General features: G+C 39.4%; 1 protein-coding gene and 1 long non-coding RNA gene across 2 annotated transcripts in view; both read right to left on the bottom strand.

Moving 5' to 3' along the window:
- The window catches only part of mettl14 (methyltransferase 14, N6-adenosine-methyltransferase subunit), a 58,419-nt gene extending 53,399 nt beyond the window's left edge, over positions 1-5,020 (bottom strand). Inside the window, exon 1 of the mRNA XM_062551014.1 lies at positions 4,863-5,020. Coding sequence (XP_062406998.1) covers positions 4,863-4,928 — 66 coding nt within the window. The 5' untranslated portion in view covers positions 4,929-5,020. The remainder of the gene's footprint in view (positions 1-4,862) is intronic.
- A 7,618-nt stretch (positions 5,021-12,638) lies between these two features.
- Positions 12,639-16,120, bottom strand: LOC134097313 (uncharacterized). The gene is made up of 3 exons (XR_009940904.1): positions 16,064-16,120; positions 13,690-13,759; positions 12,639-12,701 (listed from the first exon to the last, which is right to left on the bottom strand). It is a non-coding gene; the product is annotated as an uncharacterized LOC134097313 (long non-coding RNA).
- Positions 16,121-18,254: the final 2,134 nt, after the last annotated feature.

Genomic DNA, 18,254 nt, shown 5'->3' with positions numbered 1-18,254 from the left:
CTCCCAATTCTCCGATCTCCACATCAACATCCTCTTCGTCACCCTCATCACTCTCGGCTTCAGTGTTGTTCCTGTTGCTGCGGAGATAATTGGAGAGGATACAGGTAGCCTTTATGATGTTATCAGCTGTCCCTGCTGAAACAGTAGACTCTCCAGGTCTGTGTCAGGATGCCGAATGTGTTCTCTACAATGCGTCTTGCTCTGGAGAGGCGGTAGTTGAAAATCCGGAGATCGTCATGTAGGCGTCTTCCTGGATACGGGCGGAGCATGTAGTGTTTCATGGGGAAGGCCTCATCCACCACTATAACAAAGGGAAGGGGTCCTAATTCAGGAGCTGTCGGGAGTGGGCATGGAGGCGGAACATTCAAATTCCCAGCTTGAAGGGCCTGTCCCAGGCGGGAGTTTGCAAAGATGCCTCCATCACTGTTGCTGCCATAGCCTCCGACATCGACAGCCAGAAAGCTGTAATCAGCATCCACCAGTGCAAGGACAACGGAAAAGGTGCCCTTATAGTTGAAAAAAAAGTGACCCAGAATTAGCTGGTGCCTGGATACACACGTGCTTTCCGTCAAGAGCACCTATGCAGTGTGGAAAACCACATATCTCCTCGTACCTCCTTGCAGTACTCCTCCAAATCTCCTCAGTTGGTACTGGCATGTACCCGTCTTGGAGCGTTGCCCAGATGACATCGCATGTGTCCTTCACCACACTGGACACAGTTGACACGCCAAGCCAAAAACTTGCAGCAATTGTGGTGAAAGAATCCCCTGTGCTAAGAAATCTAAAAGGCAAGAAGATAAAAAGGAGTTAAGAGTGATGAGTGAGTGATGTGGTTTGTAAGATTATGAATTTAGCTATTTCAATCTATAGGCTGAGGATTTGAGTCAAGGCAGGCTAAATCACATAGGCTATAGTCTATAGACCAGTGGTTCTCAAACTGTGGTACGGGTACCACCAGTGGTACGCAGACTCTCTGTTGTGGTACTCAGGGAGTAAAGATGTTTTATTTCATGGAGACAAAATAATCACTTCAAATGATATAAAAAATATATAGGCTACTGAATGATATCAAAAATATATAGGCTACTGAATCGTTAGTTTAAAACTAGTTTTTTATCTTTCTTGAAAAAAAAAAACTGTATGTACAATGTAAAATATATTTAAATTGGCCTACACCACTATATTGTAAGGCCTACACCACTATATTGTAATGCTTGTCATGGTGGTACACTATAGACTATAGCATATGTGATTTAGCCTGCCTTGAATCAAATACTCAAGCTGTATAGAACATAATCATGGAGCCTATTCGCTGAGAAGCTCCTACGTTTGTTTTGGTTACGTTATGTGTAGGCTAAACGAAACCGCATTATTTCACAATATTTCACTGCAAGGGTTTACCAAGTTTAAAAGGGCTCCTCTTACTCGTTATTGTGGCTGGTTTAAAAAGAGATAATAACCTAAATAAACAACAACGTGATACATCTTATCGGACCGCCACTTTCATATATCACAGATAGCAGGCCTACTGTATGCGTAAATTGCGCACAGTTTCAGTTTGGAGACACGGTAGCCATCGTGCTGCTGGCTCATACTAGGTATTTAATGAAAGTTATGACTGAGGTTTTACTGAGGAAATGGAGCTGAGCTCTAGCGATTTCGATATCAGGAGGCCGTAGAGCTCCGGCGCAATTTAAACTCTGCCTTCAATAGCCTATCACTGGTCACTGGGAATCTAGAAGACTGAAACAGATGAGGATAAAGTCTTTCATGTTTCTTTCCAGAGTGGCGAACAGTGATAATCTGGTCAATCAGACAGATTTGTTACATGAAGGATTGATGAACGGGACGTCAGACGTTTTGCGCGTATGAATCACGCATACTTGCCTTTGGCTAACTAGTATCAACACCTAGGCCTGTACACACACAATCACACATTCCGCATCAATAGTTCACATTGAATATAGGCAACTTACCTGAGACAGACGGCAAGACGTTGCTCCGGGTCAATAGGACTTCTGTAGTTCGTGTGCTGTCTCTGAAGGTGTGGTGCCAGCATCTCAAGAAGGGCCTCGAATTGGCCCACGGTCATTCGAAAATATAACCGAAACCGGCCGTGATACAATTTCAGTTCTTGTACTAGGGAGTGATACTCCCCCTCTCTGTCTGCTTTGTAATAAGGGGTGCATCCAAAATCTCCTCTTTCTCCGAGTTAAGAGATGAATGATGGCAAGCTCATCTCCCGAACTGCTGCTGAAGCTGTCCATTTTCCTCAGAAATCGCCGGCGCGAATTTATTTTGAACGTTTTGATGACACAACGTAAATTTGTCGCAAAATCGCGTCGCCCTCGGTGTGCATACTTTTTTGCGAATAATTCGTCCTGCCATCCTTCCCATCTATGTTGTGCTATTGTAACTGTGCAGTCGAACCACAACATTGGTTGGGTTCATTAGTACACACACACACACACACACACACCACACACACAAAAGTTATCTGTTATGAAGCAGATGGCATAGCCATAACATCTTACAGCCTGTAGTGTAGAGCATCTGCTACAAGTAAAATTGAGCATCTTATGGCTATGATCAACACACAGCAAGAACTACCTTTTATGGAGCTAGATTTGTCTCTAGGTCCACAGAAAGTTTTTCAAAGTTCCACACTTCACTACTTCAGTTAACGCACCAGGCAACGAGGCAAAATTACGAGCTATGTAAAAGTATAATAGGTTATCTTATCACAAAGAGCATCTATGGGTTCAGATGCCTTCGCAATGGCCTATTCCAAAAACGTAAATTTCTGTGAATTGATGTTATATTTTCTCCATGCAAATGTGTGCAGTGCGAAACTCTCTGTTAACTGCTGTAGTAGGATTTATTCATTATTTTTGGTTGAGTGTGAAATTATGGGACAGTGGTAAGAAGTGGGGAAAGCTGCCTGTGAGGAGTTCGCACTCTTGAACACCTGGGAGATTTGCTGTAAAGTAGCCTAAACTCTTTGAGTTATGGTCTAGTTATCGCGGGCAGCAAGATCACCCATTCGGTCAGCCTTTTCTGCTCGTCGTCCTTGATGGAACCCTGCGAAATCATTATCTGATTGGTCAGGAGCTTTTTTTCGCATGCGAAATTTCACATCAATCAAGACTGTTCCGAAAGTTTTTTTTGTCGCAACGAACTTCGTCCTCGGCAGTGTTTCCCACAGATTAGAAGGCAATGTGTGGTGGTTGCCCCATGTCTTGGTCTGGGGGGGGGGGGGGGGGGTGTACCGGCACCAAATGTAGGTGCACCCATATTTTTCATTGCATCGCCTTTTTATCTAAAGCTTGTCTTTATTTGAAACACAAACATTATGTAATTATGAATAATTAGTCTATTATAGGCCTACATTCCATATACTGACATTTCTGATATTCATAACAGCAATCTTTATGCAGATTATGGCCTAGGCCTACTATTCATATTATAACTCCACCTCTTAAATTCAGCTGTCTGGTTGAAGCCTCCAATTAAATATTGTAAACAAAGTAGCAGGCTAAGTTTATCATACTCTACTGGTTGGACTGTTCAGGTAAGCTAATACTTTTTCTCCTTGGGACAGGCCCCTTTAAGTCTTGGAGTTGAAAAACATTGGTATTGAGAAGGAGTTTAATCAAATGTCTGCAGCATAGCCTACTAATGATGCTAAACGGATCTAACAGTAATTTAGCTATGGCTATGGCTATGGCTATGGTTATTTAGCAGACGCCTTTGTCCAAAGCGACATACAAATAAATAACAATACAAATTAAATTAACAGTGAACAATTAGCTAGTCGTCTTCTTTGCGTCATTGCGTTCACGATTGTGAATGTTTTATCTAGATTAAATGTGCATGTCGTGGACGGCTGTCCATTGAGCGCGCACGAGAGCGGGCCATGGAGAATGAGTTTACATCTACTGTTTGGAAAAGTTGCACACAGTCTACAAAGTTTGCGGAAGAACTTAATGCTTCACCCCAGCAGCGTTATGTGGATCAGTGCGACCACGCTTCCAGGGATGATATCGTTGGTTTTGATGGAGACAGACGCGGTGTGCACGGAAGGGAGGGGCTGTGTGTGTGCGTGTCTCGTGTGTGGTGCTGAATCTGTGGCGCACCGCCACAAATTAGTCTATGTGTGGGAAACACTGCTCGGTGTGTACATACTAATTGGAATACATGTGTTTAATAGCCTGCGTAATTTCGTGCGAATATTTCGTCCGAAAAATCGGACTTGGTGTGTACGGGCCTTAAGATTTAACTTTTTGGACTGACCTCCAGGCGCTAACCAAACACCTCCAAAACACACCATGCAACAGGTTTGTGTTTGGCGCTGTTTATCATTTCAGACTGAAGTAGGACTCAACTGAACCGAGTTATGATACTAGAGACTCGCGACTCATGGGTTAAAGAGGCATTTGACCCGTTGTGTACAACACTGTAGCATTTTCACACTGCATCGCAATTTATCGCATAACTTAACGACTAGAATCTAGAAGAATAGATTCTATGGATATTTAAACAAAACGATTAGATCTCTACTTCACGTGGAAGATAACGTAAACGTTACAGCCACATTGCTAGTTATTGTTTAGCATCCCCTAGCTGTTCCAGATGCAAAGGTAGGTTAACATTAACGTTAACGTTAGTATTAGCAGCTACCGCTGTCTGAATTAATGATTCGGCATATGAATTGTAGATCTATGTCACTGTTAAGACCACGAAGTATACATTTCGGAAAATGGATGATACATTCGCCTTACTTAGAGATACCCCAGCTCATTTTCCGACGTTAACTTAACCGTTTTTAGCTGGCAACGTATTGCTGGTATTACTTAGCTTACCTGTTGTGCCAAAAGCTGCCGTCTTAGCTTCTGTCTCTCCCTAATTTCTTGAAGTCGACTGTTCATTCTGAAAAATTGGCGTTTCTCAACAACTTATCAAGTTCGATGTCATTCAATTCCGCTGTAGAGACCATAAAGTCGCGCTAGTTGCTACACAACTTCCGATTGCCAGAATAAAAGTCCCCTCCCTTCTTCTTCCTTCTTCTTCGGTTTATTGGCAGATTACATCCTTTAAAATGTTGTATACCGCCACCTACTGTACAGGAGTGTGTAGAGTACTGAGTGATACCTTTTGGCTACTTAGTCATGATGGAGTAAAATAAAACTAGAGATAATAAATCATGCCAAAACAGAAACCAACAAATAAACAACCAATCAAAACCAAAAAAGTTAAAATTATTCCATGAATTCACTGTTATTTAAGAAGGTAAAACATGCTCTAATTTTGTCTTTTTCCATTCCTTGTTCCCCAAGAATATCCTCAGAATAATCATCTGAATCTTGCCATATTCGCCTCTGCTCTCTGTATCTCCTATAAAACATGGTCCACATCTTCCTGTACTTGACATTCTGTGCTTAAACCATCACTTTTCCCTATTATTTTAAGTGTTGAGCTCAGTCCTGTATGTCCCATTCTCATCACTATTTCTTCTTTCCTATTTTGCATATTCATTCTCTTTCCTCCAACATTTTTCTGAATGTTGTGGTAGTGTTTAGCCTTATAGGTTCAGCATCCCATTCCTGTTGCCATTTCTTTATTATTTCTGATTTAATTTTAGCTTTCGCTTCTCCTTTCCCCGTTGGCACATTGATTTCTATTTCTTTGATTTTCAGTGCCTTTTTGGCTAATCCATCTACCTTTTCATTTTCTTTCACACCAATATGTGCTGGTACCCAGCAAAACTGAACCAACAAGCTAATGCTTAGTAAAATCTTTCTGGCTCCCACAACATGTCTTCTCTGATTGATTCACCACTTTCAAAGCTCTGCAGAACAGCCATTGAGTCTGAGCATATTAAAGATGTCAATGGCTTTATCTCTTCAATCCACCTTAAAGGAACATTTCACAGTTTTTACATATTAAACTATGTTATTCCCTCAACTAAGATGAGTTGATTGATACATACCTCTCACGTTTCAATGCGTGCACTCACTGGCTCTGGCACGTGGCGCGACTTTGATAGCAGTTAGCTAGCCCATCATTCATTAGGATCCAAACAGAGATGAAGTTAGAAGCGACCAAACACCTCCATGTTTTTCCTATTAAAATACAGTTACACAACGACCAAGTATGGTGAGACAAAATATATGTGGCGCAGTAATATCCTCACTCTTGCACTTTCAGTTTCACTTTGGAGTGAGGATATTTCTGCGCTGAGTCTAAGTGCTCCCAATTGTTATTCCAACACACAATATAGTTATCCCTCTTACCTGCTTAGAAAGTATACTTCCATAGTCTATAATTGACCTGATTAGTGCTATATAAATATTCATTAAAGGCTGTTTATCTGCACCCCAGTTGTGTCCAGTATCATCCTCATCAGGTTCAGGACATTTTTACATTTGGTCTCAATGTATGTTTCCATGTGAGTTATCCATCCATCCACACTTACACCCGGGTGCAAATAATCACTCTGAAAAGAAATAGCTCTAACCTATGGTATAACAGTTTCTATGTTTCTCTCTCAAAAAGTTCATCAACAGGCATGTGAGTCAATAACCAATTAATGGGGGAGAGGAGTTCCTCCTCAACATGGGGACATACTGTGCAGGGCTGTACACTGTGAGCAGGTCGTCGCAAATGCGAGTAAAAATATATTAGTGTGAGTAGAAACAATTAAATGGGAGCATGTGTACGTGCGAGTACTGATTTCAACCCTTTTATTCGCATTTTGCTCCTAAAATGAATCCACACCAAGTGGATCAAAGTATAGTAAAATTTTTGCGCGTCTGTATACAAATGTCATAGTTGACAAACGCACCTGGCTGGAAACTCATGCTTTCAGCATCAACCTCGCGCTCTCACACACACGCAAGAAATGTCACTCCAAATCTATTCTTCTTTTTCTTCAATCTGTTCGTTATCAGTTGGTGACTATGTAGCGATTACCGGTGAAACATTTGTAACGGTGGCATTTTGCAAGATCAAAATAAGACGTTCTAAATGGAACGCGATCATATTTAAAACATTTAAGATCTCCTGTAGATGTAAAACTACGACACACATTGACAGTGACATGCCGCCGCTGTTTGTAAGATCAAAACAAGACGTTCTAAATGGAACGCAATAATTAAGCTGTTCAGATCTTTTCCAGGCGGCTTGGAGACGTATGTGTGCTGACTGGGTAGTCTCTGCTCAAACCCTACACACACACAGAAAATGGCTTGTCTTGTTTCTTTCATATTTTGAATCCAGAATTTGTATACATTTTGTTAACAATTTATAGCATTTTAGGATCTGCATAAACACTTCATAGACACCATATGGTGCACTGAGACAAGCAGCAATTTCAAAACTAGCAATATGTTTCATTTATGAAAACAAAATAATAGACAAATAAACAGACCATTTACATAAGCTCAACATTAATCTGGGGACTTTGAGAACAAATTCTTACAAGTTTGTTAAATGACAAATGATTTTGATCAGCATGACCATGTGAACATGGTCTATCTATCTAAAAAGGGGGAAAAAATGAACATACATGATCAATGTATCAAACAAACACATAATCAGTAAATCAATCTATAGTAGTTTCTCTAGCCAGCGTTTTCTAAGCCTGGATGATTACCGCACACAGCTCTTTTTAGGGCTGCTAAGACACTTTTCAGGTCTCCAGGCAACACAAACTCACATAAGGTTGCTGAGGATTGCCACACATGTAGAGAACACAAATAGAGGACTGGCACTACACCATCTAGGTACCTACATGAAAGGGTTGAGCACTATCACATTTAGGATTGTCTGATGGGCATAACAGAAAATTATTATTCCAAGTATGTATATACAAAGCACTTTGAAATTCATCCTTTCAAAAGCCTAATGGTGGGCTTTACACCATAGGATTTCAAGCAATTCCAGTCGGCGACTAAATTTCCAAAGATGGAATGAAATCATGGGAGTTTTACGAAACATAATTTTAACATCAGGACCAGTGTCCCCCTCTACACATTCCACAATTAGAAACATCTTGCCCTCCAGGGTCTCACATATTCCAAATAGCTAGGGCCGAATTCGGAAAAATTGGGCACTTCTGGAAAAGTTTTTGATTTTTGGCAGGGTGTTAGATATAGGCCTAAGGTTTTAAAAAAATCCATGGATACAAGTTGGGCTGGCACCCCTAGTGGCAGTTATGCATACAGTCCAAAATGGCCCCCACCGAAAAGAGAAAAGGTTATATTGTTGTATAATGTGTTTTTTCTACTTTGTTTGATACAAGGAACCCTGTTCTGATATATTCTTCTTATTGTAAGTTGATGTCCATGTTAAATCTATTATCATAGTCATATTTAGCTCAAATAAACTGTCAATATCTCTGAAAAGTCACACTGAAATATTACCCAGGACCCTAGACCATATTTTTACCTCCAATGTATTCTTTCTTTGTTGATTGGACAGGTCACTATCACTATAGTATCAAAAATCACATGTTGGAACCAAAAGGACCATTGTTGAGGCTTTAAATAAGCACTTCAGAACTATGCCACGGTGAAAAGTTATATTTGGCTTTTAGTCAGGCAGCCAAGGGGTCCCACCTATTTTTTTTTTTTTTTTTGCAGAATCTATTAGACTAGGGGTACCTCTTAAGATTTAGGAGGGTGCCCAGTGATATCCCTTGGGCAATTTTGTATATTAAGCCTTTCTTGTCCAATGTGTTGAATATAAGGCGGAGATACTACAGGTGAATAGGGTAAAAAAAAAATAACAAGCAGATATCACAATGATACTTCACCAGTTGATTGCTTAGATCAATATAAAAAATAAATGTATTACAAGTTTTCTGTAATTTAATGTTTGAATATGCAAATTAGGCATGGTGTAATTAAATATGCACTGATTTGCATAAACTCAAAAAGATCAAATCTGAACACTGGCTAAAGCCAGTTTGATTTTGTTGTTGTTGTTGTTGTTGTTGACATAGAGATGAAAAGTATCTTAAAGAGGGAATTATGGATATCTCATTCAGTTATTCAGTAAATCAGAAAATACTACCAGCATATACAAAAAAGAAATCGCCATGTTTTTTGGAATAAAATTTCCTATAAATCAGGCTAAGAATATTATATCAACAACCCCCTCTGTAAAAAGCTTCTAAACATGGCTAGGGATAAGACTGAAAAGTTTGCTGTATGTAGATGCTTGTGAAAAGAAGATTTTGTTGTGAGAGAGGAAACTCATCCATGGGTGCTATCTCACTTGGACTGTACATTTTATTTGAGTTGATTTGCATTTGATAGGAGGTATCTATGTTTTCATGATTTTGATGATATTTCATGATAGTTATCATTATAGTTATCGTTCTCTTCGTTATCCCCTCTGTTAAATACATTTAATCTCTTGTGTGAACAAAATGAAAAGAACAAAAAATAAACTGGCTTTATCCAATGGTCATATTTTATCTTTAAGTTTAAGCAAATCGGCGCATATTTAATTGTATCATGCCTAATTTGCATATTCAAACATTAAAGTACAGAAAACTTGTAATACATTTATTTTTCATATTGACCTAGGCAATCAACTGGTGAAATTTCATAGTGATATCTGCTTGTTATTTTTTTTTACCCTATTCACCTGTAGTATCTCCACCTTATATTCAACACATTGGACAAGAAAGGCATGGGCAATATATGAAATTGCCCAAGGGATACACCAGGCACCCTCCTAAATCTTAAAGAGATACCCCTAGTCTACTAGATTCTGCAACAAAAACAACTTTAACCGACAAAACCAGGTCCACCTAAATTATGGCATTTGGCTGCTGGACTATGATGTATTGATTTCAGAAAAAGACAGTTTCTGGTAAAGGCATTTGCTAAACAATATTTTTCACACTAGAATGATGGCAACATGTTCAATATTATTCCTAAAGGGTGAATGCATGGGTTTAGAGGGCTGAATAATCTTTTTATGTTATTCAATTTCAGAGATATGGACCTTTTTTCAAGAAAAAAGTGACCATGGCAATACATTTGACATGAAAATTACCTGAAAATAGGAAGATAATATCAAAATGATCATTCCTTGTATCAAATCAAGTAGAAACATGCCAGCTGCCGTTAAACACCAAGGAAGAAGAAGAAGAAGAATGGCGGCGTGTGTGTTAATGGCTAAATTAACTTGAATGTTAACTTGAATTAGCCTAACCCTACATTTACCTCAGTGAAAAAAACATTAAAATCAGCATGGCATCGCGCTGTTCCACTACACGGTAATGTTAAACACCGTTGTATTGGGTAAAGCCTGCTTTTTCTTTCTCCATTATCGAGGCTTGGTTGGGGCTGGGGCTCAAATGGCCGGCGGTGGCCCTAAACTAAAGTAACGTTGGTTAGACGGACCAAACTGAATTTGGGCTTTTGGAATGGGATGTGATTAAACAAAACCAGAGAAATTTAGTAAGTTGAAGGCCCTAGTCCTAGCCCAAGCTTGACAATGGAAATAGAGAAAGTCTGAGGTGAACAGCCTAACTTTTTTTTTTATCTGATGGAACAAAGATGATGACATGACGATACATTTTCTTCAACAGGAACCAGTGACATGATTTGCCCAGTGCTGCATCATTAGCTTTACAGGGGTGAGTAAACGTTTTTTGCTTGATAATGTCCCTTATTCACTTTCAAAATGTGACAAAAGGTAGTTTTTCGTTCTAGATTATTGTTTAAAATATCACACGCTATCTGTTCATACACAGGGAGCTGCTTGCTGTTAGGACGAGCCAGTGCAGGTGACAGTTGAGGGAAGAGTACACTTTGAGCGTTTTCATTGTGGATATCTTCAGGGAGAGACTGCAGACTTGGTCATGCAAGAATTGTGACTTCAGGGCATCTAGACGTTTAGAGCTCTTAAAGCATTATAGACTGAAGCATTTTCACACTGGTCAAGGTCGGTCAGTACCCTGCTTGTTCACACATTGCCCTTGTTTATTCAGAAGTTGGGGGGCACTTCGCACACATTTATCTAGAGATCACATTTCCACTGAGGAGTCACCGGAAGTTGTTTCATTTGCTTGCCTTGTATGTAGTTCACAAAGTTTTAATACTGAAAGGCGATATTTTGAACATTTAGGGGCGCATCTTAAGAAATGTGAAACCGTTCACTGCGTTTTCAAAGATTGTGAGTATAGTACTAATATATATTCGACTTGCCTCGCATAGAAGTAGGAAACATCATCCACACAGTCTTGACGATTTTAAAGATACAGTATTTCATGCACGTACACTTCCAGATAAGGATATTGAGGATATTGATGGTATATGGCCTGTAGAGGAAAGTGAAGTTACTTTTGATGAGGGGCTCAATGAGGGTGAGGATTTGGTCGAAATCATTGTTGAGCAGCTTGGATCTTTACTACTGAAATTGGACTGCCTATTCAATGTGCATATTAGATGTGTAGATGAGATTGTTGAAGAGCTTCAATTTATTGTAGTTTCAGCATCTGCATCTGTTATCAAAAAGATTATTTGTGAGACGTTAGAAAACCATGACTGCACTGTTGAAGAATTGGTGATCACAGACTTAGTGAAGCGCATTTGTCAGTTAAATCCTATCAGTGTAGCCTTTAGTAAGGAAGGTACACTCGGCACAGCGTACAACAGAAATATTTATTTTAGGGAACATTTCTCTGTTGTCGAACCAATAGAGTATGTACTTGATCCTGAAGACGACACGTCATTCCAGTATATTCCAATTTTACAGTCCCTGTCTCATATTCTAAAAAATAGTGACATCCAGGAAAAGGTTTTGAAGAGTAGGTCAACAAGGCATTGTGACTCCTCATGTCAGTATACTAGTTTTCGTGACGGTTCTAACTTTAAAGAAAACACATTTCTGTCTGGAGAAGAGCTTAGACTTTCACTGCTTCTCTATTCTGATGACTTTCAAGTTTGTAACCCGTTAGGCACACTGTAAAAAGTTTATTGTAAAATTTACAGTAACTGGCTGGCAGCAATTAGCTAGTAATTTGCTGTGATTCACTTTACAGTAAAGTTACTGTGAAATAGATCACAGCACTAATGCAGATGCTGTAATTACTAACAGCAGTAGTGATATTGATGCTGTAATTAATACAGTATTTTTATGTATACTGTAAAACAAATCACAGTACCCACAGGGATTGCTGTATCAACTACAGTAATAACATAAACTACTGCAATTTATACAGTAATATTGACTACTGTATTTTCATTTACAGCAATTATTCATTACTCTTAAATATCTAATACGACATTTAAAATACAGAGAGAAAGAGATTGAAGGTTTAAAAGGTCCTTTATTTAAACGTTGCTCCCACTCACTGAAAACAAACACATCTTTGATTACAATTACACGTTGTAATGATTGCAGTTTTTAAACTGCCGTTTCCCTTTTTCAAAAAGGTCCACTCAAACACAAACACAGACTCTCTCTCTCTCTCTCTCTCTCTCTCTTTCTCTCTCTCTCTCTCTCTCTCTCTCTCTCTCTCTCTCTCTCTCACACACACACACACACACACACACACACACACACACAGCTTATGAACAGTTACAACTGGAAATGTTTTTTCCACAAAACTTGAGAACGTCCTGATCACAACAGATAGCTGGAGAAATGGAGTATAGAGTTGTAGACTGAAGTCTTCTTCACTGTAGTGAAAACAGAAGGAAACATGAGTAAGATGCTACAGAAGGAGGAAAAAATACACTAGCATCACATGATTAGACTATGGGTGAAGTCATGCAGACTTCACCCATAGTCCCATGCACCCATGCAGACAATATGTATGTTCTAACATGTTGGGGGTGCCTTGACGGACAAAAACAATTGAAAACACTAGTCTAAGATATCATAGGAAGCAACAATCCATTGCAATGAATGCAAGCGACAATCCATTGGAAAAGAACCTCTGCGCAACATCTACTGACTAATGACATCTTATTAAAAAACAAAGGGTTCACTAGAGTACAAACCATTCATAAGCCCTATAAATGGAGAGCCACATTTGATTTTTGCCAAATTCTCTCTATTTGCTCTTGTCTTCTATTCATGGTAAACTTGATTAATGCTTAGCTTACTTCCTAGAGTGTTAAAGCAACATAAAGCACTTTTCCCGTGTCGCACGCATGCTATTTGTTTATTCAGCACTGGATTTGCAAATAACTATGTCCACAGACAGGGTACAGTATGTTGCATGGTTTCGTGAAAGTATGATGTATTGCGACATCGAAGCAAGTCACATTGGTTAGTTAGTTTGTTGTTAGTTTCTTACATCTCACTGCATCAAACTACAGATCCGCTACCGGATCTGGTAAACGTACATAGTGCGGTTATAGCTGATAGAGGGCCGCAAAGTGAATGTGGAAGTGACAATCACCCTGTTATGAGTTGATGCACGACTAAAATGATTCTGGAAACATTTTTTTAAGGTACCCAACTCGTAAGTGTTACTTTAATAGATGTCATTGTTCTTCTCTGATGGATTGTCGCTTATATTGTGAGTTCCTTTGACTGCATGTAGTAACAAGGGTTATGACATACTAAGTCAATGGGGCAGCTTTTCAGAATGAGAAGACTGTATAGAAATGTATGCATCTCCTGGCCATTTAGTTTATATGTCTTATGTTGGAATCTTACCAAGCATGATCAGCCTGGGAGTGCTTGGCAGTGAGAGGTGGGTTTCCACGTCTGCCTGAGTGGAGGTTTCCTACAACAGGAGATAGGCAGAGAAATGCACACAAAACCTTAGATATATCACCAACATAAATGACAGCAAAACATAAATGGGGGAAAATAACAATACTACATCTGTCAAGAGAAAAATGGCCTCTTCCTGAGAGAAAAAGCAAAGGTGATGGTCTGCACACTGTAATGTCTCCAAAACAATTCTTTATTAGTTAAAAGGCAACGTTTCGATCAACAGATCTCCATCAGGCAAAGTAGGAACTGGCATAGAAGGCCTATATCACATGACCAATAGGCCTAGTAATCAAGCATCTGCCTTAAACAGGCGGGGTGCACCCATGGGTGGCAATCAGCACAGACTAGCCCAAAATCTCATTGCATAACAACATTGAGCAAAATGCATGTGCTGGCAAAACATCAGTGCAGAAATATTATGCAAAAAATGCATGAAATAGCAATACATAGAATCACAATACATATAAAAAATTAAGTGTATAGGAATTTATAAGTAGCTGTCATACGGAAGACTATGGTGGAAATATCACAAGAAGGGTTTAAGATCAAAATACATGTTTAGACCCTTTGGAGAGATGGTGTATAATGTGTATACAGTGCCTATAGAAAGTCATCATACCCTTTTGAAATAGTTACTTTTTTTGTCTTACAGCCTGAAATCAAAACCCATTTTAAAAAAAATCTTTTCCAGTTTCATTAACAAATTTAGCTGTACAACATCAAAATAATGAAAAAAAAGTCAGCAGTTCTGAAAATTAATAAAAAATTAAAAAGTAGAATAACAGGGTTGGAAAAGTCATCATACCCCTGACTTAATACTTTGTAAAGCTTCCTTTTGCTTTCATTACAGCCATCAATCTGTTTGGATATGTCTCTATTATAGCTTTGCACACCTAGATAGGGGAATATTTGCCCAATTTTCCGTGCGGAAATGTTAAAATTTAGTCAAATTCTGTAGGGAATGGCGATGGACTGCTCTCTTCAAGTCAATCCACAGATTTTCTATAGGATTTAAGTCAGGGCTCTGACTTTGCCACTAAAGGATATTCACCATCCTATCCTTAAGCCACTACTTTGTTCTCTTGGCAGTATGTTTAGGACCATTGCCGTGTTGGAAGGCGAATGACCTGCCCATATTCAGCTGTCTAGCATGGGGGCTGCAGGTTTTCCTCAATCATTTGGGTGTACTTGGCATCATCCATTTTCCCTCCTATTCTGACCAATTGCCCAGTCCCCACTGAAGAGAAACATCCCCACAACATAATGTTGCCCCCACCATGCTTCGCAGTAGGTATGGTGTGTTTTGGGTGTGTTTGGGTGTGTATACTGTGTTTGGTTAGCGCCTGGAGCTCAGTCCAAAAACTTCAATCTTAGTCTCCAAAAAGTTCGATCTTAGTCTCATCTGACCATAAAAGCTTTTTCCACGTGGTAGCAGAATATTCCAGATGTGTTTTTGCACTGAACTCCAAGCGCAATGTTTGGCGAAAACCAACACAGTACACCACCCAAAACACACCATATCTAGTGTGAAGCATGGTGGGGGCAACATTATGTTGTGGGGATGTTTCTTTTCAGCGGGAACTGGGCAATTGGTCAGGATAGAAGGGAAAGTGGATGCTGCCAAGTACACCCAAATTCTTAAGGAAAACCTACGTCCCTCTCCTAGACAGCTGAGGATGGGGAGGTCATTCGCCTTCCAACACGACAATAATCCTAAACATATACTTCCAAAAGAACAAAGCAGTGGCCTAAGGATAGGATGGTGAATATCCTTGAGTGGCAAAGTCAGAGCCCTGACTTAAATCCTATAGAAAATCTGTGGATTGACTTGAAGAGAGCAGTCCATCGCCATTCCCTACAGAATTTGACTAAATTTGAACATTTCTGCACGGAAAATTGGGCAAATATTCCCCTATCTAGGTGTGCAAAGCTATAATAGAGACATATCCAAACAGATTGATGGCTGTAATGAAAGCAAAAGGAAGCTTTACAAAGTATTAAGTCAGGGGTATGATGACTTTTCCAACCCTGTTATTCTAGTTTTTATTTTTTTATTAATTTTCAGAACTGTTTACTTTTTTTTCATTATTTTGATGTTGTACAGCTACATTTGTTAACAAAACTGGAAAAGATTTTTTTTTAAATGGGTTTTGATTTCAGGCTGTAAGACAAAAAAAGTAACTATTTCAAAAGGGTATGATGACTTTCTATAGGCACTGTATATATAAAGCTTCTATTTTGAGGAGGAGATTATCTATATTTCTTACTGAGAGAGCCATTACCCCGTATTGTTGCACATCCACATAGCTACCTGATTTTGCGATGTTCCAGTAGTGCTCCTCCTTCTCGCTAATGTAGCTTAGCTACCTGGCAAGGGAAAATTATGACAATTACCATACTACACAATCATTCACAATTTTGGATAATCATTCCTATATATATGACAAATTGTTTTAACTAAACACCGATCTTCGGGCAACTTCTATATTGGAGACTGAAATGTGCAATGTAGGCTAGCTACATCCAAACAAACAACTTGCTAACTAGCAAGTGGCTAGCGAGACGTATTCAAAGATTAGGCTACGTAGCTAGCTGACGTTACAAAATACATTGCGGTAGAGTACTTCCTAATCGAACGATTCAAAACCAAGAAATAGGTACCTACATGATCCAGCCAAATGAACAAACTGCAGTACTGTCTCTATTCAAGAGAGTGAACTGAACTTACCTGCAGCAGGAACACCTCTCCAAGCACAGCATACTGGAGCAGCAGACTGAAGGAAAGCGTCCGACGACCGTTAGTAAATACCGATGTGATCCTCCGACTCCCGCTCGAACTTGCTGTAGACTGATTCACAGCATGAACGAAATTACTGTAGAGGGAATCCCACTTGTCCAAGAGAATGATCCATGGCGAGTGGAAATCACCAAATCTGGCTCCACACACACCGAAGTCCAGTAATTACAAGTGTGCTAATTCTGAATTCCACCCAGGGTGACCCAAAACGAGGTGAGCGATATTCGCCAGCTGCAGCCAGTTACTGTAGCTACTAGGCTACTACAGTAACTTACATTAAACAGCGTTTGAACGTACTGGAAACTACAGACCTTTTTTTTATCCAATAACCTGCCGATTCGATTGATCAATGCTTAGTCCTCGCATAAAGTATAAAGATATAATAATAATATAGCCTAACTTTTAATTTATGTGCAGAAAACCTAGAAAACCCCAAACGATTGTCAGCCATGTTGGATTTTTTCTCAAAGTTGCTAAGAGGGAGGAGTCAGATTGATATTTACTGTATTTTGATTCACAGCAAAACTTTATTACTGTAGTTTGGCCAATTTTGACCATAATCCATAGCGAAACTACAGTAACATACTCTATTCACAATCACAGTACATATTCCTTTCTTATACAGTAGTGATGCTGTGAAAACTACAGAATCTTGTTACAGTGCACCTCCCGTAAGAAACACAAGGTGACTGGTGTTTACTGGGTGTTTGCTGACATTCCATCAGCATTGAGGTCTAGACTATCGTCTATTTACTTGGCGGTGTTATGCAAGGCTAAAGATGTTAAGAAATTTGGTTATTTCAAAGTATTGGAGCCATTATTGAATGATTTAAAAATTTTAGAGGAAGATGGCATTTTTGTTCCGTGTTTAGGGAAAATTGTAAAGGGCACTGTATTTTCTGTTGTTGCCGATAATCTTGGTGCCCACTCAGTCGGAGGGTTTGTTGAAAGTTTTAGTGGGACATATGTTTGTAGATTTTGTGTCGGACAACGGTCCCAGTTTCAGGAACAGGAATTTAGGACAGGAGCTTTCCCTAGCAGAACGAAGTAGCAATATGAGGTGGACATTGAAACAGCCTTGGCTAGTAACACCCACAGTCGTGGAGTAAAAAGACCTTGTCCAATTACTCAAAGATTGAGTCATTTTCATGTGACGACCTGATGTACTCCACGACTTGCTGGAGGGTATAGTACTAGCTTTGTGTCTAGATATCCTAATAAAGAGAAAGTATTTTTCTTATGAAGAGCTCAATAGAATCATCAAACAGTTCCCATACAAGTGGAAAGACAGCACTAATTCTCCCCAAGGTGTTCCACTTAACCTTGCCTCCAATAGAACCATCGGTGGCAATGCAACTGAAAATTGGTGTTTACTGAGGCTGTAGCCGCTTATGATCGGTGCCAAAATACCAGAAGAGGATCATACTTGGCAGTTGTTATTGTCACTCAGAGATGTTGTTTCTTTGGTTATGTCACCTACTCACACAGATGAAAGCATTGGTTTCCTAGATAGTCTGATTGCTGAACATCTGATTGCTGATAGCCTCAAGAGAAACTAATCCCAAAACATCACTTTGTGGAGCATTACCCACAGCTCATCAAAGCATTTGGTCCACTAGTGTCCTTATGGACAATGCGATTTGAAGCAAAGCATAGCTTCTTTAAGAAGTTAGTTAGGCAGACTAATAACTTCTGCAACATCTTG

This window comes from Sardina pilchardus, chromosome 12 (assembly GCF_963854185.1).
Source record: "Sardina pilchardus chromosome 12, fSarPil1.1, whole genome shotgun sequence".
NCBI lineage: Eukaryota > Metazoa > Chordata > Actinopteri > Clupeiformes > Clupeidae > Sardina > Sardina pilchardus.
Note: the sequence above shows the minus strand (reverse complement) of the source record. Positions and strands in the feature narration are given on the sequence as shown.